Below are 24,360 nucleotides of genomic sequence, written 5' to 3'. Positions count from 1 at the left end.
CCGTGTCCAAATCTCAGAAGTCATTGACCAATCTTGTTGTTAGGCGGTTTCTTATGGGATGAACCAGGCCGGAGAGGTTTGTTTACTTTGGGGATTTGCTGGTTGGATGGACCGGACAAGAAAGCCTTGCCAACCCCCCAAGTTCGATGACAGGAAATCGGCAGTAACGGCTTTGATGGATCAAACACGTGTTCGACGTTCGTGACGATGTGTACCTTGACCTGTCAACCAATGATCTCCCTCCCGGCGTGTTTCTCGTGCGGCTGACTGACCAACCACGTCAAGGAGGATGTGCTGCGCCATCTTGACCAACTCATGCCCCCAAATCGACTTTGTCTTATTTCATCTCCTATTTGAAACTGTGACTTTGAGCTGACGAAGTCACTTCTGGCCGCCCAAATATTTTCCACTTGCGGTCTCTACCTGGTGCATTCCGCCCGACCTTCCCGGACTCGTTACTCAACTTGATCATCGCGAACGACGCACGATGGACGATGTCTCAAAGCCACTCGATAGCCAGCAATCCAAACGGTCCGAAGTTGATGCCAGTGGCGCGCTTGCTCAAGTCGAAGACGGATCTCCGGCAGCATCTGCCAAGAAATCCGCCGCCGCTATGAGTGTACAATATTGCGACGACTGCATGCGTATCGATTTTGACAAACTCGAGCGTTCGCGCGAAGAAATGCCGATTCTCATCGCGAATGTCGAAACGTGCCCTATGTGCGCCTTCTTGCACGCTGCGCTTGTTCGCCAAGGTATCAAGCTCTCAAACGAAGCCAATATTAAGCTGTCTAGAAACCCTTTTGGACAAGGTTGGAACTTAGTCGAGGTCTGCTCCAGGGACAGATGGCACCCTGAGTGGAGATGTGTTTCTCTCCAGATTGCCTCCGACCTATGGCGCCCACGCTTGGTCGATTATGGGTTTATTGCAAAGTGGCTCGATGACTGTGTCAAATGCCATGGAGATCGATGCTTCAACAACCGGTTGGATCTCGGCCTTGTCCCGGGGCTTCAGTTCATCGACTGCATTGCCCGACGCATAATACAGGCATCCGAGGCTGTTGACAAAGCGTACCTGACCCTGAGCTACGTCTGGGGAGCACCTTCAGGCAGTACATCTGGTATTGTCGAAGATAAAGATTCGGTCTCAACGCTCCCCATTCGCTTGCCCAGGGTCGTTGAGGATTCCATCAGGGTGGTGAAAGAGCTGGGATTCAGATATCTGTGGGTGGACAGATATTGTATTCCACAGGCCGATAAGCGGGCAAAACACACTCAAATTCAGCTTATGGGCACGATTTACGCCCGTTCAGCGATAACCATAATTGCGGCAGGTGGAGGGGATGCGGAGTATGGCTTGCCGGGCGTCGACGCCAGAGCACGCAATCCCCAAGTACGGATCGATTTGGAGAGCGTGGGTGGTAATCTTCGGCTCCCACCATCACTCATGGTGTATCGCCTGCCCCAGGATGACGTCCAATCATCATTGTGGAGCACTCGAGGTTGGACATATCAAGAAGCTCTGTTATCCAAGCGGCGCCTTGTCTTTACCGACAACCAGGTGTTTTTCGAATGCCAGCATATGCTTTACGAAGAAAGCCTGACGGCATCAGGGCCATCATCCCGGCAAACTGTATATTCTGCTAATTTTGTTTTCCCAACTCTTGCTGTCTTCAAAAAATCTTACTCGGTCTGGGAGAGAATCAACGAGTTTTTGAAACGCACTCTCTCCTTTGAACATGATGCTTTGGATGCCATTAGTGGAATTCTCAACATGTATCGGACAGAGTGCAGCGAACACGGTGGTATCGCCTTTTTGTGTGGCATGCCTCTGTTTCCCAAGCTTTCCGTACACCAGTCTGACGATATAACACCGAAACGCGGCGAAAGTGAAAGGCAGTGGCACAGTAGCCTCTACGAAACAAGTGTCCTCATCGAAGGACTGTTATGGGACGGCCATTGGGTTGAAAAACCCATCGGTGTGCCGAAGGCTGAGTTGTCTTCCACGAAGCTAGAGCGGCCACGAAGGAGTGAGTTCCCAAGCTGGACTTGGGTTGGGTGGAAAGGCACCTCTAGGTATGCGCTAGAAGTGATGAGCATCTCGGAGTCGATCTCGAAGACTTCGAAGTGTGCCATTCGGGCAGTCTATGAGGAATGTCAGACGGACATGGACTGGGACAAAGATGCAGAACAGATTCTTGAGAAATCAGCTCTTGGTCTGAACCCAAGGTTTTTGGACATCAAGGGGACATGTTTCGACGCGAGTCTTGCCTGGAGTGAGACTGGAGATTGGGAAATTGACACCGGCGGTTGGGTTTACACGAAGCCGCTGGTCTTCAGTTCATCTTTGTTGGGGTCTCGAACTTTCAGAATTCCACCGAACACTTTAGAGGAGGGCGAAGGGAAAGTACACGAGCTCGTTGCGCTGCTTCTTTTATACGACTGGGACACAGAACCTTGCCTCGATGTAATATCGAGGCGAACCCATAGCATAGACTTCCTTTTGGTTCAGCCGGTCGAATACAGCGCTGGGAGATGGGTATATGAGCGCGTAACGTGTGATAAGATCACTTGGTACGTTGAAAGTCGGCCAGATTCGCCTAATTACTCGTTATCGCAACAGCTTGGAGCTATCTTCGAGGAGCGAGAGTTGCGGCTGCGCTGATAAGTGTGCGTCGAGGTAGTGCCATAAGTCCCAATAAAAGATGATGTGAGCTTCCGGATTGAAAAGGAATTGTGAGAAGATGAAAATGAAGTCAACCCACGTGCCCTTGCGATATCTCTCAGCTCGGCTCCTCGGGTTGTGCAAAGCCAATGACGTGACGATAATCCCCACTGTGGAGCGCTACAAGCGCACTAGCGGCCAGCGATAAGCTCCATTCACTGCAACGTCCAGGGTCTAGTGCTGATAAGGAAACAAGCGACAGCACTAACACCAACTAACACTAGCTCGACAGGTGCCAACGAACACCACATGTCAACCCCTCTTCTCATCGGGTTCTCTGCTCGCTCGTCTTCAGCTTATCTTAGTGATTTTTTATTGGAACTTTTTTCTGTTTCATCTCTCAACCATTCATAGCTACTTCATTTCTCTGAATACATAGAAGCTGATCATACAGGAACTCGCAAGTTCCACCGGCGTCAGGCGCCCACGTCATTGCATATTTTGTTTCCTACTCGTGATCTTTCCACTTGCTGTTAGAGCGCTGCTATCACGATGAGCGACAGCGACACGCAACCGTTGTTGCGCATCCTCACTGCCATAACCTTCATCCCCTCTCTCCCACTGTGCATCACTCATGGCGTTCTCTCACATAACCCCATACCGGCTGTTGGCCTAGCTCCCATGGCCCTCTCCGCTGGCTATTCGGTGTTGCTCTTGACCTATCGCCGCCGCAGCAAGCGCAAGCAGAACAATCGTCGGAGTATCGGACATGCTGAGGAAGATAACGATCTCGAGTCCGTCAGAAATGGAGATGAGGCTGGAATCAGCTCGAGTCAACCACTCATCGAAGGAGGCGCAGAAGAGCCAGGATATGCGACGTCGGAAGGATCGCAAGCGGAGCAGACACCCGCCTGGGAGGAAGAGGCAAAGGAGAAGAAGACCCCTCTGTACGCTCACACCATCTTCATCTTTTTGGTCGACAGCATTCTGGCTGCGGGCGTCATGGTTGTCCTCGTCTTTACGTGGATCAACACGCAAAAGGGCAGAACGGGCATCACCAACCCCGTCCTGGGCGGTAAGCTGGCCATGCTGGCTGCTTACGCTACCATTCCTTTGTTGGCAAACTTGTAAGTTGTTCCATCCTTGTTTTGAACTCCACGGCGTAGTCTTAAAGACACAAAACTAACATCCGCCCTCTCCCCTCTGAGAAGCCTAATCCACACTTACCTCGCCCTCCGCGGTTTCGCCATCGGTCTAGCCCTCTACCCGCTAGTCCAATACGCTGCCTGGCACACCCTGCCACCCAACTGCCCCAACTGCAGCAGCCGCCTCCGTCCGACATCGCGGCCCAAGATCCCCTGGTACGATTTCGTCTCGCGGCCCAGGAACTTGTGCGCCCGACCGACTTTCAAGGCACCCAAGTGGTGGTCCAACCGTCAGCAACGCCGAACGGCGGTGGATGTGGTGGGCGCTGGTGATGTGGATGATGACGCGACGGCGAGACTGTTTGTGAGGAATGACGACCTTGAAAGTGTGAGCCATCTTGGAGAGGGGGTACTTGCGGTGGAGAGGTATAGGGATGAGCCTGATGCCGATGAGGATGCGGGGGTGGAGAATTTTGAGACAAGGAGTTATAGGGATGAGCCTGAAGGTGAGGACAATGACCATCAGGAACGGGAGCAAGAGGGGCAACCAGAGGGGCAGGGCGAGGAGGGACAGGAGCAGCAGAAAGGGCAAACAGAAGACATGTTGCAAGCGCAGCCGGAAGGCCAGCAAGAGGAAGATGGTCAGCAGCAGCAGCAGCCTGAGCAACAGCAGCAAGAACAGGGTAATGATGCGAGGAGTGAAAGGCTCGAAAGGATTGAGAGTCATGACCAGGTTCTTGCTCTGATTTGAGCTGCTGAGAACAAGGGGCGGTGAGAGCTCTTTCGCAGCTTAAGCGGGTGGCTATGATGCCTTGACAAGGGCCCGTAAGAGGGGTGCTCTTTGTTACTACGATGGAGGCTCAAGTGGGCAAAACAGAGCTGGTGAAGACGAGTTGGACTACAATGTCACGACGTGCAGGAGCGCACAAAATCAAAGGAGGGAAGACCCTAACAGGGTAACGCAGCGTTTGAAGAATGGGAGGTATCATGTGTTATGAAAATGTTTTCTGTTTCTGCTTCTTTTCTTTCCTTTCTTTTTTTCCTTTCTATCTAGCATGTCTTGCGCGCACATTTACGGATCGCATACCCGGTAGTTCATAAAGCATTTAGTGCTAGATACCCTCCTCGGTTCTGGTTTGGGAGCCGCTAGATTTGTCAAGATTTCATTTACACATGTTTGGGTGTTGAGTAGTTAGTTGGACAATTCATGACGAAAAGTTGGGTGGAAAAGCATGCATCTTTGGTGTGACCTAGCATATCCTGAAGAAGGACTGGTCCAGTTTTGAGGCTAGACAGCAAAGAACGAAACTCTTGATGAACAGAGGTTGTCATCAGTGTTCTAGGTAAAAGACAATAGATAAACAATAGGGCATTCGGTCTTCGGGTAAAAGCTGACCGAAAGAGAAGCTTGGATCAGTGAGGGGAAGGGGGGACTTGGAGGTCGGTTTAAACTCCATCTGTTGTGAGGAAAAGAGGAATCACCAGAAGTTACCTTTCGATAAATGTGCTTCTGAATTATTTCAATAACAAAGACGGAAAAACGAAAACGAAAGGAAAGCCACAAAAGAAACAAACAAAAAAACCAACAAAAAAAAAAACCAGGCGGATAAATCGTCGGAAAAGGACACCGACCAACGCCGATCATCATTTGGCATTTCTCCAAAATCCGGGGAAGCGACAACGGCACTGTTACCCCACGATCCCATTTCGAGAAGGAGCAACGTTATGAACAGTGGTGAATAATTCCCCAAATCATTTCGTCCCCGTTTGTATTCGCGTATTAGCGGCCCGTCCACCATTGCACAACCAAACTGGTCGGCTCCTCTTCAACCGCGACTCTGCTACAAGCGCCACGATTTCATTCGACGATGGCCATCGCAAATGACCTCAATGCGACAGTCCCGACTTCCCAAGCACTCTGCACAGTATCCACAGGAGACACCCCGAGCTGATGGAATCAAACCAAAAAGCCAAAAGCCATGATGGGATCACCTCGACTGAGACCCTCCAGGCCAAGTCATCGTCATCGTCTGTAGCCTTTTCCAGGCCTTAAATACAGACTCCCAAATCCTGGAGACAGGAAAGCCGCAACTTTGCAACGGCTTGAACACTCGACAGCCAAGAAGAGACTTCACAATGCGCTTTGCCAACAAAGGCTTCGGGTCCTTCGCCTACGCCCTCTTGCTACTATCGTCAGGTCTTCAGTACGTGCTAGGAGCTTCTGACACACCCTCAGCATGGCCTATTCAGGGCAACGATCTCCAAGACCAAATCCAATGGGACCACTACAGCATCATCATCAATGGCGAACGCCTGTTCCTTTTTGGCGGCGAGATGCATCCCTTCCGACTACCGGTTCCTGAACTATGGCAAGAAATCTTGGAAAAGGTCAAGGCCATGGGCATGCGCATGATCTCCATATACACCCACTGGGGTTTCCACGCCCCGACACCCGACCAAACCGACTTTAGCACTGGCGCACACAACTTGACCCGCTTCTTCGAGATGGCCAAGGAAGTCGGTCTGTACGTCCTTGTACGACCAGGTCCGTATATCAATGGCGAGCTGAACGCCGGAGGTTTGGCGCTTTGGTCTACCACAGGTGCCTACGGAGAGTTACGCTCTAATGGGTCGGCCTTTACCAAAGCCTGGACTCCGTACCAGACGGGCATGGCAAAGCTCGTCAAGCCGTTTCAGCTCACTGACGGTGGTACGGTTATTATGTACCAGCTTGAGAACGAATACGGTGAACAATGGAAGAATGTGGACGCCAAGATACCCAACCCAAAGGCCGTGTCCTACATGGAAAAGCTGAAGGAGAATGCCATCGACAATGGTGTTGTGGTGCCGAGTGTACACAATGCTCCTAACGCCAATGGCCGTCCGTGGTCGAAAGACTATGACACTGTTGGCGCTGGAGGAGATGTGGATATCTACGGTCTGGACAGCTATGTGAGTAGTCAACATCGTCAATCCTTCGTGTGACGCGCTAACAATCTTAGCCACAATGCTGGTCCTGCGTTACAGAAGAATGCGGAAACAACATCCTACCATTTGCCGTGTCCAACTACCACGATCACTTCCAGCTTGTCTCCCCGAACCAGCCCTCCTTCATGCCCGAGTTTCAGGGAGGAGCTATGAGCCCCTGGCTGAGCCCAGCAGGAGGATGTGCCGAACGCACTGGAACCGAGTTTGTCAACTTCTACTACCGCGACAACATCGCCCAGCGCATCACAATTCTCAATTTATACATGATTTACGGTGGCACGAACTGGGGATGGCTGGCGGCTCCCTTCTTGGGTAGCAGCTACGACTACGGTGCTGCTATTTCCGAAGACCGCAACATTGGCAGCAAATACTACGAGATCAAGAACCTGGGTTTGTTCACTCGTGCTGCTGATGAGCTTGCCTATACGGACCGTGTTGGTACCGGCACTAACTACACCAACAACACGAACATCTTCACCACTGAGCTCAAAAACCCCAAGACTGGTGCTCGCTTCTATGTTCTTCGTCATGCTACTACGTCTTCTAACTCTCCCGAGACATTTGCCATCAACGTGACAACCAGCCTGGGAAGCTTTTACGTTCCGAGAATTGCACCCTGCCCCAAGCTCCTTGGTCACGAGGGCAAAATTTTCGTTGCCGACTTCCACTTCGGCGAGCATACGCTTTTCTACACAACAACAGAGATCTTGACCTACAGTGTCATTGAAGAAAAGACGACGCTGGTGTTATGGACTCCCATCGGTATCTCCGGGGAGTTTTATCTCAAGGGCGCCAAGAAGGGCACGCTAGCTTCCAGCAGCAAAAATCAGACGGCTGTCTTCGACAAGCGGGATAATGGTGTGGTGGTTGGATTTACCCAGCGTGAAGGTGCAACTGTGTTGGAGTTCGATAACGATGTCAGGGTTGTGCTTGTCGATCGTGATACAGCGTACAAAACTTGGGTTCCTGCTTTGACCAAGGATCCAAAGGTGCCTGTGGATAAGACTGGTGAGTTTACAATTCCTCGTTAGGGAATGACAGTTGCTAACAAAGGAAAGCCATTGTCGTCGGGCCACGCCTTGTTCGCTCAGCGAGCGTGCAAGGGAACACCATCTCTGTCAATGGAGACTGCAACATTACGACTGATATTGAGGTGTTCACATCTAGCCATGTCTCAACCATCAAGTGGAACGGCAAGCAACTTCGGACCACGAAAACCAACTATGGCACACTCAAGGCATCCCTCCAAGCTCCGGCAAAGTTCTCGGTCCCCAAGTTTGCATCATGGAAGTCTCAAGACAGCCTTCCTGAAACGGCCGTGGGCTACTCTGATGACGGCCCGGCTTGGGTTATCGCCAACCACACCACAACACCTAGCGCCACCAAGGGTACCGTACCTTACCTCTTTTCGGACGAGTATGGCTTCCACACAGGCATCAAGCTTTGGCGCGGTCATTTCTCTGGTGAGTCCGGAGCCACAGGTGTCTACCTCAACATTCAAGGAGGAACCGCACACAGCTGGTCTGCCTTCCTTAACGGCAAGTTTCTAGGCTCTAATACAGGTGACCCAACAGTGGCCGCCAGCAACGCCACCCTCTCCTTTGCCAACGCACCCATATTTACCAACCAAACCAACGTCCTTCTCGTAGCGCATGACGACACAGGCCACGATCAACTTTCCGCAGCCCTCAATCCACGCGGAATCCTCAACGCCACCCTTTTGAGCTCCAACTCCAGCACTACCCCCAAGTTCAACCTCTGGAAATTAGCCGGAACAGCAGGCGGCTCCGATTCCAGCCGCAGTACCCTCGACCCTCTCCGCACTCACTACAACGAAGGCGGTCTCTCCGCCGAACGTCTAGGCTGGCACCTCCCGAGCTTCGACGATTCCCATTGGTCCAGCCCATCAACCACCTCCCCGGCGCAAGGCTTCACCGGCGCCACCATCCGCTTCTACCGTACTTCTCTTCCTCTTGACGTCCCCAAGGGGGTAGATGCATCTTTCGCATTCAAATTCACGCCCGTTGACACTTCCAACCTGAACTATCGCGCATTCTTGTACGTCAACGGGTATCAGTACGGGCGGTATTACCCTTCTATTGCGTCTGAGAACGTGTTTCCTGTCCCCGCCGGCGTATTGAATCATGGTGGGGATAATGTCATTGGTCTCGCGGTATGGGCGCAGACGGAAAAGGGAGCAAAGGTAGATATTGAGTTGGTCACTAGGTACGCGATCGAATCGTCTTTTGAGAGCAGATTTGATGGAGAATATTTGCAGCCGGGGTGGACTAAGGAGAGGTTGGATTATGCCTGATTGAGGTATTGGCGGGTAATATCGAAAAGAGTGCAGTGCAGGCACAATTGAAGAGCATGTTGATAAGTTGATGCCTCCGTCACAAGCGCAAAAAAAAAAAGACCAAAATTCCGCCCCAAACGAGACTCGAACTCACACCTCGTCGAATTTCTCGCTATTCCCCATCTGGTTACTCCCCCTCTTTTTTCCAGCCCTTTGGTTGGTCAAAATCTTCTCAGTTCACAGCGCAACATGCAACATGCAACCACCTCGGCCAACATGCCATCAAAACTGTAGGCCTCATGCATCGTACCCACCACTCCTCAGGGCACTGTTCGCTCCTAGCACGCATCACATCACATCACTTCAACTACAACCAAAAAAAAAAGAATATCAAGATCAGAAAAAGTTACAGTCCGGAGGCGTACTCGCGGCTTATAACCATCTACCCTTTTCACCCTTTTTCCTTGAGCAGATCATCATCATCACCCCATAACGGACATAGTGGTAGGTATGCCGCAGGGTGGTGCGCTCACACTACAAAGGAGTTAGGGAGAAGGGGGGGGGAGAAAAGGTATAAACCGTAGTGCGTCCCGGGGGCTGTAACCGTTGAGAAGCTGATGGATTTTGGGTTTATTAACCATGGACCAAACAAGGAACTGACTGGACTAATGGTACGTGGTCAAAGGGTTAGGGTTGTACTACTCGCCTGCGTTGTTGGTCTGGGCTAGCTCGGCTAGGAGGTGTGATTTCTGTGGAGAGTTGTTGCTTGATTTTAGAAGCATTTTATGGATTATGTTGTCCTATGTAAGAAGTTGATTCTCTGCTGGATTGATTCGAAAAAAATTCAAAGAAGCTGATGATTGCTGGCGAATATTGGTCGTGGAGTGTCCATGCTGGCTTTGTTAAGGCTAGCAGCATTTGTTAACGTCATGCTTTGATTATATGGAAGAAGCACATCAGGAGAATAAATGTCCGAGGATGTACAAGACTGAACCTGATTTGACTATGGACATTTGCTCTACAGGTTTCACCAACAATATGTTGGCATGAAGCCTTGTTGAAACATCGAAAAGATACAACAATCTTGTATTTGGTATGTTTCCATAGCAAGTGACAAGATCCATCTCCACGTTCTTTCTCTCTCATCTTCGTCAAGTGATACACCGATCCCGAACACCTATCCATAACCGACATTGCTTACCATGGTATCAAGACATTTGTAAAAGCAAGATTGAAGCAAGCATACGGCCAACATGAAAAAGAGAAGACACTGGCCTCAAAGTCCCCAGAACAACAAACAATGAACTTGCAAAACAAATCTCAATGTTCCCAGGTAACTGTCTCATAACTCTCCAAGCTGAATGTGCCTGTTTATTCGAGTTGCGACCTGGAATAGTTCCCGACTTCAACATCAGCAGCCGACGCTGAAGCCTCCTAGAACCTCAGCATCGGTGAGTTTAACAGCCTCAATGCGACTAAACTCAAAGACGGTCCCAAGCCTCGAACACTCCTCAACACACTCGGGATCATCCCACCAGTTATCGTCACCAGTCACCATCTTGCCCCAAACTTCCTGCCAAAGCATTCTGCCCACGACGCTTCGGATCTCTTCCTGAATGCGCTGCTGACCCTCAGTGAACATATCTGTAGGATCCGGGGGTATAGCCAAGAACTTTATCTTGGTCCCTGGTTCCTCACGGACACGGAACTGCGCCTCTTCCAAAAACCCCGGGAAGATCGCACTTGGTCTGACACAGCGAGACTGCGACTGCAGGTTGGAAAGGATGTGCTTCTCGAACCACTTTCTTGTCCGAGGTCCGAGTCTCCTTGCCACTGGGAAGGGATCAAGCAGCACTAGCTGCAGAATGCCGTCGGGAGCGAGGCAGCGGTGGATTTGCTTGAGAACTTCGAGGATCTCATGGGCCGGTACCAGTGACGGCAGTGAGAGGCAGTAGACTGTGTTAAAGGAGTTTGCTGCGAAAGAGATGGACGCCTTGTTGGGTGGTGCAAACAGAGGATGTACGTTCGGGAATAGCTCATGGGGCAGCGGAGAGAGCGAGAGGTGGGTGATTGCGGCTTCTGAGAAAGTCACAGCTAGATAAGACGCAGTTGCTGCGACGGTTAGCAGAGAACATCGCGCGTTCAGTATCAATGGAGGCTTACCTTCAGACTCGAATAAGGCGAGGATCTTTTGTCCAGCGGCGCAGAGAACGCTCTGATCCGGTTGGCTCGCCGTGTCCACCACCGTCGCAGTAGATCCGCACATGTTGTAGAGTACTGAAAGCATCAAGCGCTTCCTGTCTTGCTCCTCCTGAAGATGTGACGAGGTGTCGGACGTTTCGCCGAATCCTTGCGTCAGGCGAGACAAAACTTTTTTTGGGCTGGATATGGCGATGAACTCTACGTCCTTCTGTATTCTAGCTACATTCTTGTTCTGTTGGTCGTGCTTGATAACTTCGAGTTTGTCGTGCTTCTCATTCGCCTTCGGAAACAACTCCGTGGTTGATTGACATTCCCAATCATGGGGTGGTTTCCAGACATCCGAGTTGGTTACTCTGAGCTTGGGCGACTTTAGGGGAAGACTTGGGGCCTTGGAAGCAGGATGAAAGCCCTGGGTTGAGGTCGGAGCGTGAGCTTTGGCTGATCTGATGACGTGGCTTGGGCCGGATTTGTCGTTGTTCTTCGCGCTTGGAGGACTCAGCAAGACGGTTCTACTGGGGCCCTGAAGAGCGGTGAACCAGTTGTCGACAAGAGACGAGAATGATGGAACTGCATCATCCGCAGCTGGTGCCGCAGGACGTACAATGGGGGGCGAAGGTCGCAGTTTTGAGCCCTTGGTTGTTGAAAAGGGCGAGGGATCGGCTGAGATGGTGGTTTCGATTACCTGATCATTCACGTCAGCGTCGCCTCGAGGCTCGTATGTGACAGTGGTTGTCCTCGTTATATACGAGTCTTCATCCAACCACTGGATCAGTGTTGTAGTTGGCGGGTCATCAGTAGAAGTATGGTTTTCAGCATCCTCCGGCGTTGAAGGAGCTGTGTGAATGACGAAAGTTGGCGGCTTGGATTGGGGCGTTTTCAAGCCCTCAAGTTCTTCTAGTGCGGTGATTTCTTGGCTTTGCTTTGGCGGTGCGGGCGCCGTCGGTTGATCTTCCATGGTATGCACTTTCGATAGCCCACCACTCTCGTCGGTGCGGTTGATATCAGGAATAACCAATTGGTCTGAGTTGCCAGAAATAATGTAGTTGTTCTCGGCAAAGATGGAGGACAGCCTCGAGGAGGGGGCGTAGTAGGAGCTTGGCCGCTGCTTGTCGTCAGATTTGTCGGACAGACGTGTTCCTAGGAAGGCCCTCTTAAGCTTCGATACAGCGCTACCCTTTGAGTGACTCGTGGCACCAGACTTGCCCGCTGTGGAGGAGGAACGTCGTGTAATGGCCGATCCAATCACACTCCTGCCATCCTGGCTTCCAAGTTCAAGTTCCTTCATCTTCTGCTCTTCTTCAGCAATGCGCGTCTCTTCAGCAAGACGCTGCTGTGTTTGCTCGTCCCAGGCGACTCCGAACATTCTGAAGCGCAAGGTGAGGCGAGGGTGACTTTACAGCTTCTAAGGTGGGAATAATCTCAAATGTGTTGCATGAATCGGTAAATGGTACCCGCCATCGACGTAGTATCTTGGAATTCCTGATGCTGTGCTCTTGTGTTCTGGCGCTGTCGTTCTTTGGGTTGTTGTATGGGACGGCGAGAGAAATACTCCCCGAGGAAACTCGACTAAATCTCAGGATCTGTCACTGAGGACTCGCGGTCGTAGGTTCGCGACTGGGCGGATGTAAGAGTGGGGTATGTGACTGAAGGAAACTGCGCAACCAAATCAGATGAGGTCGTTTGCGCAAACGCGCCCGAGAAGGTGTCGGGCTCGTGTATCACGGAAGGAAGAAGAAAGGGTGATCTTCTCGTGCGCTACCAAGTTCACACATGGGGGAAAAGCTGAGGACTTCAAAGGATCTGTAGTACATCACAAAAGGGTAATTGTTATGCCAATGCAGACTGAGAAGTTTCAGAAAGTGGTGGCATGAAGTATATGGGTGTTGGGAAGAGGATTTGAGAAGGTCACGATCCTCTCGAAACGCTGAACTGGTGCAAAGAATTAGGGCAAAATGATAAGATAACGGCCAAGGTGTTCTAGATGCGGTCGGGTGTCTTTCTGGCTCGGTCCCGTCAGATAGGAGGAAGCCGGTCTTCTTAACAATGTTTCCGGAGAAGATGGAAGGAACGATTCATCTGATCTTTTTAACCAAAAAAAAAAAAAAAAAAAAAAAAAACTCCGGCGGAAGGACGGAGAGTCTGGTGAATTTTGGTCCGGCCCCTCGAGACTAGTACATCTCGACTGTCCTGGAATGAGGCTTTCGAGCCGCTTACTGGGTAGCATCGCATGAATTCAAGGCTCCAAAGGCAGGTTCTGATTCTTTTGCTCAAGTGGTAGTTTGGTTGGAGATGTTGATCAGCAATGGCCCATCATCTTTGTCGCAGCAACTTGGGCTAAAGGGCAAGCAAGCATCGGTTAGCTGATTGTCTCGACACATCCACGAACTTTGAAATATAGTGTGCCGTTGCTCGGAATTAACACAAAAAGAGTGAGACCTGTCTTGTCCCCCCCCCCCCCCCCCCCCCCCCCCCCCCCCTCTCTTCGCCTTCCGTACGTTGTGTTTGAGACGACGGGGGGAGGTCCAACAACAGAAAATGACATCCACAATGTTGCATCAACCGGTGTGGTAAGATAGAAAAATCTTCACAAAAAGCGTCTTTTTCTCGCGCACCTGGTGCCTCAAGTCTTCCGCTTGTTGTTCTTGAACTGTTCAACTTCATGCTTCTTGCTTGGAGGAAGTTGGCGACTTGTGTGGGCAGGCGGATGTTATGTAAGCAGATACCTAACCCACCCATACCAGAGTGCCAAAAGTACCTCTACCGCAGTAGGTTGCAGTGAATGGCGTGCAGATTACCTCTACCGTACATGACGGCAACCCCACAGTAACGATACGTACTTGTACAAACCGAACAATTCTCAACGTCGAAACCTTGGCTGCTTCCACTTGGTCAACATCTCTTCTTCCTTCCGGGGGGATCTATAAAAGTCGCTGAGCTTGCCGAGCACCACTGTCCCCGGTAGTATTGTGCCCGCCAATTTCGACGAACCTCATTGCTTCTTCCCACCTCAGATTCTTGTCCATCAGAGAATTCGAATTCCGTCATTCAGATGTGCCCAAGTCGTTCGTTCGCCCCCTCGACGAAGAATCGAGCCAACTTTGATCCTCACATCTTATTGATTAATCATACTGGTCCAGAGTTTGGGTATCAAAATTTCGGTGACCCAGTACCAATGAACAACCCTTGCAACTGACACAGGAGATATATGCATGTCTTGTATCAACCTTTCCGCCGGTTCTCCGTTGAGATCCTCAACCTACACTCATCTTTTACCGATCCAAAAATTGGCCAGTGGAAGCCAGAATGCGCAGTGCTTCATGGTAGCGGCCGAAGTGACGCTATTCAAAGACAATTGAAGGCCACTTGCACCGATCGCGTCACGAACCCTTGGCGAATTTCTGTGACGTCGTGGCTCAGGGATACCACAGAGTGGCAGTTGATGATATTTTGGGAGATTCACATATGTCAAAGGTGCAGCTGAGCTTTGGTCTAGATGGTGGAGGAAAGCCAGCAAAATCCTCAGGACTTACAGCCCTTGGACAACGTTTTTGACCAAAAGCCTGAAGGCCCATGCCGGAAAGTATACATGTATGAGAGCTTTGAGCCTCAAGGTCAAAGTGAGGCTGTATGTCAGTCGTTTATAAGACATGCGGGTGAGGGTTCAGAGACATCGATATCCCAAGCGGCCGGATTGCGACCTCACACTACATAACTGACTTTCCGTCTCAGGGACAAGGGTAAGACGAGTCGATTTTGAGCTTGTGAAATCTTGATGCATAATATTCTTGACTCTCGTTAGGTCGAGGACATAACCCAAGGCATTACCTTCGATAAATCCATTTGATGGGGCGTATTGCGTAAGTCCTTACAAAAACCCTCGATCCAAAACTGAAAATTGTCTCAGGATCATAACAACAACTTCTCCCCTGACGGATCATGAAAGGTATAAAGATGTGTTAAGATGGTGGTACAGTCTATTTCACTGGACTGGCAGATACCCAACAAACATCGTTGTTCCAGAACCGGACTTTTGGACCTGAGAGAAAACAATGTGTGAGAGGCGCCTTCTGGTTGGCTGTGTTGATCGTGTTCATCTCACTTACAACTAGGCACCTATCTCTACGTAAGCAAATCGATTCTTCTCCCGACTGCTATCTTTCAACCAGCTTTTCCTCAGCATACATCATCTCACACTCATCCCCAGATCAACAAGCCACCGAACTTCCCAAAACCCCCTGGTTGTTGTCAAGTGACAACGACATTCACAAGTATGATATTTCTTTTCTTTCAAGTCCCCTATCTTGATGTGCGCAAGACGTCTTGGGCTCCAAAGATATCGGATACTCACTGCCCTGCTTTTCCGAAGTCGGAAAGGCAGAAGGGAAGTACGTACCCACACGGTACTGGGCAGCTGCTCCTTCCTCAGAAGGTTTACAATGCGCGTCTCCCAACCCGCCCGCAATTTTCAGAGCGTGTCAGGTTGCCAAGTCCACTCATTCTCCTCTTCGCTTTCCCTCAAAGCAACCTCCCTTTCTCTATCCACATCTTTTCTTTGGTGGCACAGTTCAAGACTGCCTCAAGTGTCACCGTCCCTCTCCTTCAACTTATTCATCTCCATACTTCTTTCCTCTACCAGCGCGACGCCGTGAGTATTGCAAAGCACTGCAATACTTCGTCAGAGTCCCTTCAGACAACCGCGACTAACCCTACCTGTCCAGTGGACCGCAGAGTCCAAAAAGCTCTCAGACAAATGGTGGGTACCACCGGAGTCCGCCTGTCGGACAACCCAGACGAAATCCCCGATACCCCTCGCCGCTCTATTTTCCGCCGCGGCTTCGCCTACGCCACCGAAGCGATCAATGGCGGGGTTGATTCTGTCAATCGCAAGGTTAGCGGCACCTACGTCGGTCGCTTTTTTCGCCTGCGTGGATCAGGCCATGTTCGTATCCCTCGACGTCTGTACTCCAGTTTCCTGGACATAAGCTGACTGATTGTCTGATCGCCTTTAGGCTGAGGAGATCAGAGATGCGAACTTCTGCACCGAAATCCGCGCTGGACTGATCACCTTTTCCGCTATGCTATACGTTTTAGCTGCTAATGTACGTGTCCTTTCCTCTAAGTTTAGGAAGAGCTGTTTGACTGACAACTCGAACATCATAGCCGGCTGTGATTGCCTCATCGGGATATGAATGTAGCTGCAGGGGAGAGGATAAGGGCAGGCCCAACTGTGGTCAGGATTACCAAGCATGCATCGAAGGTCAGTAGGAAGCCGGATTTGCTATGCTCTCGGGCTTGTGGTATTGACGGATACTCAGAACTTCGTCGCGACATGGTCGCAGTGACTGCCGCCGTTTCGGCCATGTCTTGCATCCTGTTTGGCTTGATGACCAATATGCCTGTGGCTGTGGCGTAAGTTGTGAACAACGTCTTATAACATGGTCCAAGATCGCTAACAATAGAACAGACCTGGCATGGGCCTCAACTCCTACTTCGCGTATCAGGTCATCGGCATCAGAGGAAGCGGCTTACTACCTTGGCGTTCTGCTCTCACAGCCGTGTTTCTCGAGGGCTGGATCTTCATCATCCTTTCCTTGACCGGCCTTCGTCACTGGCTCGTCAGAATCATTCCGAGCACTATGAAGGTCGCGGGCGTCTGTGGTATTGGTTTGTTTCTTGCCTTGACTGGCTTGGCAAACAATACTGGACTTGGTCTTATTACCAGTGGAGACGTTGTGCCCATCTCGCTTGCTGATTGCAGCAATCCCGACCAGCAGGGCCAATGTTCTGGTGTGAGCGCTATCGCGGACCCGAAGGTAATGCAGTCTGACCGCGCGAGTTTCTTCGGTTTTCTGACAAGCAATAGTTATGGCTCGGCATCCTTGGAGGGGGTATCTTACCAACGGTCCTGATGGGCTTCAATAACAAATACTCCATTGGCATAGGTGTACTCTTCGTCACTCTTATGTCTATCCCGTAAGTTCTTCCAGCTCCACCAAATCAAGATCAAGACTGACCATCGCACAATTAAGGCGCTCGACATCCGTGACCTTTTTCCCTTACAATTCTGTTGGTCAGAACAAATGGGATTACTTCTCCAGCATGGTCGGAGTGCGCAAGACGGGATTTGACATGTCTCAGCTGCGATTTGACTTCGGTCCGCATCAAGGCAACTTCGTCGTTGCTCTCCTAACCATGCTCTACGTTGACATGATTGACTGCACCGCAACGCTTCAGGGACTGGCGAGATACACCTACAGACTCCAGGGACCTGACCCCGACTTCCCCGGCTCCACCATTGCATATTGCACCAACGCTTTCTGTATCTCTATGGGAGCCCTTCTGGGATCATCTCCTGTTACGGTTTTTGTTGAAAGTGGCGCCGGAGCTCAGTCGGGTGGCCGTACTGGAATAGCGGCGATTGTGACTGGCTTATGCTTCCTGGCCGCGGTGTTCTTTGCGCCTTTCTTTTCCGGCATCCCGCCATGGGCGACTGGACCGGCCTTGATCCTGGTGAGAACACGTTCTTTCGGCTTGATATTTTATTCTAACTGACGGGCATGGGGTAGATCGGTTTCCTGATGGTGCGGCAAATTTACAGTATCAACTGGAATTATGCTGGAGATGCCATTCCCTCCTTTGTCACGATCGTGTTTATCCCTTTCAGTTACAGTGTCGCATATGGCCTCATTGCGTGAGTCCCCTGAGCCCCATGGACGCCCGTTAACAAAGCTGACACACTTTCGAAAGGGGTCTTTTCACGTACATTATCGTAAACGGCTTGATCTGGATTATCTCAACCCTTACCGGAGTCGAGCCCCATGATTACCATCTCAAGCAATACTGGACCATCAATCCGGTTGGTCGGAAGCCATGGATTTATCGAGCCTACAAGTATATCATGGCCAAGCTACAAAAGAACCGTGACCAGGCAACCGAAGAAGTTGCTGTGCAGGAGTTTGAGATGATGGAACGCCGCACTTCCCACCCCAGATCTGCGGTGGCTTCTGCGTCAACAATGGATGATAAGCACTCACGCGCAGCTGAGTGATTTGAGTTGAGCAGCAGGGAATTATGTCTTCTTACAGCTGACAATCACTCAAAGGCCGGAGAGAGATGAACTGGTCATTTTTTTTTCCAGAGATGACGGGGGAGTACTGCTTGGCTTTGAAAGCGTCTGGGGGATTTGGCATATGACGCATGAAATGGAGTTGGAGGATCATCTTGCTTTTTTTGCTCATATGGGGTACTTCTGTGATTAAAGAAAGATGTCAAGACGGCAACTGCCGCTCGCAAGGAAGGGAAGATTATGTAAACCACCAAAATTTGTACTGTACTTCAAGCAACGACATGGGCGCTCTGCGATCTCATGGAAATTGCCGGCTGCGAATCGTGGAGAGTTTCTTTTTCTTCTTCGCGGGAGCGGCGTCTGGGGATGGCGTAGCCGTGGCGTTTATGTTTTACATTCGGCTGTCGTCGAGAGGCATTTGTTGATGCCGAACAAAGAGCGCTCCTTCGTCCGAGCAAGCTCAACTGGACCAAAGACACAGGTCCAATGAATCGTATATGCAAATTGTCAAGCGCTTGCGACTTGATACCGTGTGATGATGATGTCGGGACTGAAGCCCCCCCTGTTGAACCGCCCACCACCAAAATCGCCAACAGTTGGTCACTAGGGGCTTCCACGGAAGAGGTTTGCCGCATAAAGTACAATCTTGTTCGCCTTCGGGTATCGTAGATTGAACGGGATAATCTCGCCAAGAGAGATTCGAGGAGCTCTTGAAATGATGCACGAGACCTGGAGACATGACCGAACCAACAAAACTAAGGGGAATTGGTCGAGTTGATAAATGCCGAAAGACGTACCCGACAGCCAAGACATGTTATGTATGTACGTAATCCCTCTGAAACCCTCTGGAGACCAGCCTAGGTTGCCCTCAGCTCGAGCTTGAGCTTCTTGACGGGGAGCTTCTTGACGGGGAGCTTCTTGACGGGGAGCTTCTTGACGGGGAGCTTCTTGACGGGGAGCTTCTTGACGGGGAGCTCCTTGTGACGGGAACGAGGTTCGAAGTTCAGTTGGATGAAAAGGTCCGAGAAGATGAAGAAGATAATGAGCGCCCAGCTGAGCGAGGTTGGATGGAGACTGGTGCGATGCAGGTGAAGAGAAGCCGGTGACGCTAGTAGAGTAGAGTAGAGTAAAAGTGGAAACCGGGGTAGAATCCACTCACGGCAAGGGTTTACGGTGGAATTGTGGAGCGACGGATTGACAGGGTGGGTCAGGAGGGGGGTAGGAAACGGAGAAAAACGGTAAAAAACGGGCGGTAATTCTGAGTGCACTGCAGTGAGTGGTTCAGACATCGACGATGCACTCAAATCTGTTCCTCTTTAATCCATGCGTCGATTTGCAGATGGCTGGATCTTCGTCCGGCTCAGCTGCGAAAGCTGCCTCCAGCCAACAACACTCGACTAGTAGCTATTGTGAGATGAAGGGCGCATAGAATCATCCCAGGGGAGAGGCTGGCACAAATCATGTTCACGGCCGACGAGGATTGAGATGGATGACAGCTGACCACTCCGCGCGCGAACGTGCTTTCACGAACGAGCTTTTACCATCGAACGAACAGACAAACGAACGCGGAACCGATCGATGACTTCCGTCCACCATGCGCGGACTCTTTTTCTGTTGTCACGGTCACGTTAATAGGTAAGGGTAATTGTCATGATATCTTCTGGGGAAGCTAATGATCGGACCACCCAGTGTACGCAGTATACCTTGTCGTGATACCACGATCTTCCCGGGAAGGGGGGATCCTATATCCCATGACCGTTAGCCCGGCGCACGGAATCATTTTCTAGGTATGCGAGTGCTATACCACGGTGCTATTCAACTCATTTGTACTAGAAGCCTCCGGCGTTTGGAAAGATGATCGCCGCCGCCCTCACACGCACAGACGGTTAACGGCAACTTAGACGTTGACATTGTTGGTGGACTTGGGCTCCCGGAACCATACTATCGGGGACCCCGGGCGCCCGGGCGAGGGTTCAATTGTGCTTCTAAGCCAAGACCGGGGCCGACTTGCGGACTTGGCAGGCGACTTTCTACTTGGCGCATCCAGTCGTTGCCTGTCAAGCTGGTTTCGAAATTCTCCACTCCCCTGGTGAAATGATGAGCGGCATCAATGGTATCGTTTTCTTTAAGATTCTTGTGCCCCGGGCTCTTGGCTTGATACGAGCAATTGCTGCTCTACTACTGAGGCTACTACTCTACTAACTCTAGGGCTTATTTCGACGACCAGGGGCACCCATTGCCATGGGTGTTTTGTTGACAGCGGAATTGAACACTGCACAACGGAATACCTCGTACACACTGCAGTGACTGGGATTTGGGACCGCCGACGTTGCATTCGGTCATTCCCTGGAGATGGGAAATAGTGCAGCTATTCCCAAGTGGGATCTTTCGTAACTTTATGTAACCGGCGATCCGTCTTTGAAACAGATTTGGGGATGACTTGAGACCCCTGCAACGCGGCCTGCTGGGAAGCCGGTTCGTCAAACGTCTGGGTCGGTTCGATACCCCGCGTCAACTACCTCGAAGATCACCCACACTTCATTTCTCATCTTTCTAGCCCTCTTGTTCTTCGCTGACCAAATTGATTCGCGGAAGAGGTTGGAGATCCGTTACTGAGATCTTCCTTGAATAAGGTCCAAGTCCGAGCGGGCTCACTGACAATGATCATGATTTTGTTCGTTGCCACATAGAAACTCGAGGAAGAAACCTCACGGGCCTTCTCATCATCATCATCATCATTCTTTTTCATGCAGAGTCGGCTGGGTTCACTCATTTTCAGAAGCATTCCGCAATTGGCATATGTTGGGGTCTGTGATATTCAGTCATCCTTAGACGACTCGATCCTTCTTGGCCTGGACGCAAGATTCAAACTTGAGAAAAACAAGCCTTCTCTTGCCACCCAAGGAAGGAAATTGAACATACCATTCTCAACGAGGGAAGGAGCAGCCGTTGATTCTGTGCACATGAAGTACACGGACGGTTGATCACTTCTCTTTTTACCGGCTTACCTTGCTCCTTCCTTGTCTAGCTCGACTAGCTTGTTCGACCTTGCGAGGTAGTCGTCAACAACCTTGCCCGAAATACCTGGTGTCTTACCCGGACCCCAGTCCTTCCAGGCCTTCAAAGTTCTCAGGGGACTGAGACTGCCTACCGAGACAACATCACCAAAGAAATTCTCGAGCTACCCTTGTTGATTCTCGATCTTCAACATAAAGCACTTTCCCCCCTCTCTGTCTCTCTCTCTCTATCCTGGTGGCCTTGATCTGGACGACGACCATATATATATACACATCCACGATCAACGCCACCTCGAAGAACCAACGGGTTTGGGACCCTTCGAAACATACCAATCTCTGGGAATTGCTACGGATCTGAGTTACGAGTGAAGGACAACAGAACGAGAGCTTCGCACGGGCGCACAATCCCAACCTCGGGGCTGGCGGGGAGAACCCTCCCCCTCCTTTCCGTCTGATATTTTTCTTGGGCCTTCTTTTACTTCCCCTCCATTTCCGCCTCATCCTGGATCAAAGGTTTCGAGCCCTGAATCTTTGTCTCCGAGTTCCCCCCGAAGGCAATACAGCCGGAAACCGTCCTTCTTTCCATTCTCCCTGAATGCTTCGTTGATCACCGGTATTCGTTTTACAACACGCGACCGCTCTTCTTGTTAACGCCGATATAAACAACCACTTCTTGACGACTTGCTCGGAATTTCCAGAAATCATCTGCGCCGTTGCGCACCATCCATCACCATGTCGAGCGACGACAACACCGACTGGGCTGCACAGTCCCCTGGTATCCACGACACCATCAACATGATTGAACGTATCTGCTCGATTCCCTCTGTGATCGGCTGTGTCTTCGTCATCACCACCTTCTGCCTCTCCGAGAGGTTTCAGAAACCGATCAACCGCTTGGCCTTCTTCGCTACCTTTGGTAACCTTGCCACCAACGTTGCAACGCTGATGGGACGAGATTATGTCTCGAACCCAACAGGAGCGGGCTGTCAGCTGCAGGGGTTTCTGGTCCAGATGTAAGTTAGCCGTGCCATTCAACTATTTGACAGCTGGCTAATAGAGTTCCTCCTCACAGGTTCATGCCGGCGGACGCGTTCTGGGTATTGGCGATGGCCATCAACGTCTACTTGATCTTTGAGCGCCAGTACGACGCCCAGAAGCTGAGGGCAATGGAGAAGTGGTACTTCCTAGGCTGCTACGGCCTGACATTCGTCGTCGCTTTGGCGTTCTGCTTCATTGAATCACCTAAAAAGGGCAAGATGTACGGGAATGCGACACTGTGGTGCTGGGTCAGTCCAAAGTGGGATATCTTCCGTATTGCAACCTTCTATGGACCTGTCTGGTAAGTCACAGCACACTCTCTGAGTGACGACACGCACTCTAACCTTCGGCCATGCAGGGTTTCCATTGGTTTCACCTTCTTCATCTACATCCGAGCCGGGCGAGACATCTACAGAAACCACAAACAGATCAAGAAGTTCAACATCACCAGCTCTCTCGCGGGCGGCCCTGTTGACGATACTCTGGTCTCTCGCAAGGTTACCGAGGTCTATATCACTCACGAGATAGCCACTGGGAACGCCATCGGACTCGTGGACCTGGAAAGGAACAACGGCACTCAGGAACACTCCGATAACTCGGCAGCTCAAAGGGCAAACCCCAACGCCTACTCGGTTACTATTTCGGCAGATAATCAGAAGGTACCAGAAACCACCAACGGCGACAACTTGGCACGCATTACCACCACCACTGTGACTGGAGGCGTGTCTGGATCAGCAAATAATACGCGAACAAAGAATAAACATAACAGCGCAATGTGGCATTATTCCAAGTGTTCCCTCTTCTTCTTCACTGCATTGTTGGTCACATGGATCCCCTCGAGTTGCAATCGCGTCTACTCGGTGGTTCACCATAACCAAACAGTGAAGGTCCTGGAGTATATGGGTGCTGGTGTCTTGCCGTTGCAAGGGTTCTGGAATGCCCTTATCTATGCAGTCACTTCTTGGAAGGCATGTCAAGGATTCTTTGGCGAGGATGTGAAGGGGTGGTTCTCAAAGGACACGGATTCCGGAGACAGTCAGCGCCGAGAAGGTGGTCACCACCGCAGCTCCTCAAAGGCAATCAATGGGCAAGCTGCCAGTGTCAAGGCTAATCCGTTCCATAAGATGGGTGGTCGGACGGCCCATCCGTGCCCAGAGACGGAGAGCACGGAAGAGTTGGCGGCATGTGGGAGTCGCAGGACCTCATACGGGGGTGGTACCGACAGTATTCCTTCCAAAGACATGAAATAATAATGGGCGGATCATTGAGAATCACGTTTTTTTTTCTTTGCTTTTTTCTTTGTATCTTCCATCCTCGTGGGTATTTATTCACCAAAGGCAAACGATCATGTGCTTTATGGTTTACGGTCTATAATGACAGAGATAATGGCGGTTATTAGTCTTCTTTGTATATAAATGTTCACGATTCATTTTTGTCAGGAACGTTTCTTCTTCTTCGTCGTGTCAGTGTCCTCCTTTGTGTTTTTGCCTTGATACTCAGTTTCACACAGAATGAAGCTTGATGTTTCTCGGGATACCTTTCTACGTATGGGCGTGTCTGATGTCTGGTTATTCTAGATTAGAAGTACATGCAATGCTATTCCGCATATCAGGGGACTGGTTTGCGGTACCGTAACTGGCTGGTTACACAAAAAAAGGGGAACTAACTCCCGTTTTTATTATGTGCGACCCTTGCTTCGCCCGCCTTTTTTTCACCGTTGCAGTTTGCATTTATGTGCAATCTGTTCAACGTAACGTCATCGTGTTACGTTCTACAATCCAGCCCTGGTAAGTTTGTTGGCGTGTTACTTGACAGGGAATTTATACCTCTTTTTAACATGGGCCTTCAACCAGTCAACTCACATCAACCAAATTATTAATCTTAAGGGTTGTACTCAAAAAGGATAGTTTAGGGAAAGTAAAAAGCCTTTACATCCTTAATCA

At 50.6% G+C, this 24,360-nt stretch overlaps 6 protein-coding genes across 6 annotated transcripts; 5 read left to right on the top strand and 1 right to left on the bottom strand.

Moving 5' to 3' along the window:
• The first annotated feature begins 119 nt into the window (after positions 1 to 119).
• Positions 120 to 2,729, top strand: B0T23DRAFT_6840 (heterokaryon incompatibility protein-domain-containing protein). Its single transcript, XM_062841644.1, has one exon. The coding sequence runs from the start codon at positions 488 to 490 to the stop codon at positions 2,663 to 2,665; it is 2,178 nt and encodes a 725-aa protein (XP_062696680.1). The 5' UTR covers positions 120 to 487; the 3' UTR covers positions 2,666 to 2,729.
• A 263-nt stretch (positions 2,730 to 2,992) lies between these two features.
• On the top strand, positions 2,993 to 4,855 carry B0T23DRAFT_6831 (uncharacterized protein). Its single transcript, XM_062841642.1, has 2 exons — positions 2,993 to 3,792; positions 3,874 to 4,855. Exons 1-2 carry the CDS (start codon positions 3,218 to 3,220, stop codon positions 4,559 to 4,561), a joined length of 1,263 nt encoding a protein of 420 aa, XP_062696679.1. The 5' UTR covers positions 2,993 to 3,217; the 3' UTR covers positions 4,562 to 4,855.
• Positions 4,856 to 5,946: 1,091 nt separating this feature from the next.
• Positions 5,947 to 9,112, top strand: B0T23DRAFT_306871 (glycoside hydrolase superfamily; the record flags this gene model as incomplete). Its single annotated transcript, XM_062834402.1, has 3 exons — positions 5,947 to 6,762; positions 6,813 to 7,806; positions 7,857 to 9,112. 3 exons carry the CDS (start codon positions 5,947 to 5,949, stop codon positions 9,110 to 9,112), a joined length of 3,066 nt encoding a protein of 1,021 aa, XP_062696678.1.
• Positions 9,113 to 10,150: 1,038 nt separating this feature from the next.
• On the bottom strand, positions 10,151 to 12,678 carry B0T23DRAFT_416653 (uncharacterized protein). Its single transcript, XM_062839639.1, has 2 exons — positions 11,258 to 12,678; positions 10,151 to 11,206 (listed from the first exon to the last, which is right to left on the bottom strand). The coding sequence occupies exons 1-2, from the start codon at positions 12,657 to 12,659 to the stop codon at positions 10,506 to 10,508; spliced, it is 2,103 nt and encodes a 700-aa protein (XP_062696677.1). The 5' UTR covers positions 12,660 to 12,678; the 3' UTR covers positions 10,151 to 10,505.
• A 3,368-nt stretch (positions 12,679 to 16,046) lies between these two features.
• On the top strand, positions 16,047 to 18,344 carry B0T23DRAFT_400727 (permease family-domain-containing protein; the record flags this gene model as incomplete). Its single annotated transcript, XM_062838522.1, has 9 exons — positions 16,047 to 16,235; positions 16,306 to 16,395; positions 16,457 to 16,553; positions 16,612 to 16,705; positions 16,761 to 17,109; positions 17,160 to 17,269; positions 17,326 to 17,806; positions 17,863 to 17,987; positions 18,044 to 18,344. 9 exons carry the CDS (start codon positions 16,047 to 16,049, stop codon positions 18,342 to 18,344), a joined length of 1,836 nt encoding a protein of 611 aa, XP_062696676.1.
• A 3,652-nt stretch (positions 18,345 to 21,996) lies between these two features.
• B0T23DRAFT_6761 (family A G protein-coupled receptor-like protein) lies at positions 21,997 to 24,057 on the top strand. The gene is made up of 3 exons (XM_062841633.1): positions 21,997 to 22,392; positions 22,452 to 22,718; positions 22,776 to 24,057. The coding sequence occupies exons 1-3, from the start codon at positions 22,112 to 22,114 to the stop codon at positions 23,665 to 23,667; spliced, it is 1,440 nt and encodes a 479-aa protein (XP_062696675.1). The 5' UTR covers positions 21,997 to 22,111; the 3' UTR covers positions 23,668 to 24,057.
• Positions 24,058 to 24,360: the final 303 nt, after the last annotated feature.

The sequence above is a fragment of the Neurospora hispaniola genome (assembly GCF_033458365.1).
Source record: "Neurospora hispaniola strain FGSC 10403 chromosome Unknown B0T23scaffold_1, whole genome shotgun sequence".
In the NCBI taxonomy this organism is placed as follows: Eukaryota; Fungi; Ascomycota; class Sordariomycetes; order Sordariales; family Sordariaceae; genus Neurospora; species Neurospora hispaniola.
This window is presented reverse-complemented; position numbering and strand designations above follow the sequence as displayed.

Excerpts from the sequence above, each read along its gene's own strand:
- B0T23DRAFT_6840 (XM_062841644.1), top strand. The coding sequence starts at position 488 with ATGGACGATGTCTCAAAGCCACTCGATAGCCAGCAATCCAAACGGTCC.
- B0T23DRAFT_6831 (XM_062841642.1), top strand. The coding sequence starts at position 3,218 with ATGAGCGACAGCGACACGCAACCGTTGTTGCGCATCCTCACTGCCATA. Across the intron at positions 3,793-3,873 it reads ATTCCTTTGTTGGCAAACTT|AAGCCTAATCCACACTTACC; the intron begins GTAAGTTGTTCC and ends CTCCCCTCTGAG.
- B0T23DRAFT_416653 (XM_062839639.1), bottom strand. The coding sequence starts at position 12,659 with ATGTTCGGAGTCGCCTGGGACGAGCAAACACAGCAGCGTCTTGCTGAA. Across the intron at positions 11,207-11,257 it reads CGCCTTATTCGAGTCTGAAG|CAACTGCGTCTTATCTAGCT; the intron begins GTAAGCCTCCAT and ends TAACCGTCGCAG.
- B0T23DRAFT_6761 (XM_062841633.1), top strand. The coding sequence starts at position 22,112 with ATGTCGAGCGACGACAACACCGACTGGGCTGCACAGTCCCCTGGTATC. Across the intron at positions 22,393-22,451 it reads CAGGGGTTTCTGGTCCAGAT|GTTCATGCCGGCGGACGCGT; the intron begins GTAAGTTAGCCG and ends TCCTCCTCACAG. Across the intron at positions 22,719-22,775 it reads ACCTTCTATGGACCTGTCTG|GGTTTCCATTGGTTTCACCT; the intron begins GTAAGTCACAGC and ends TCGGCCATGCAG.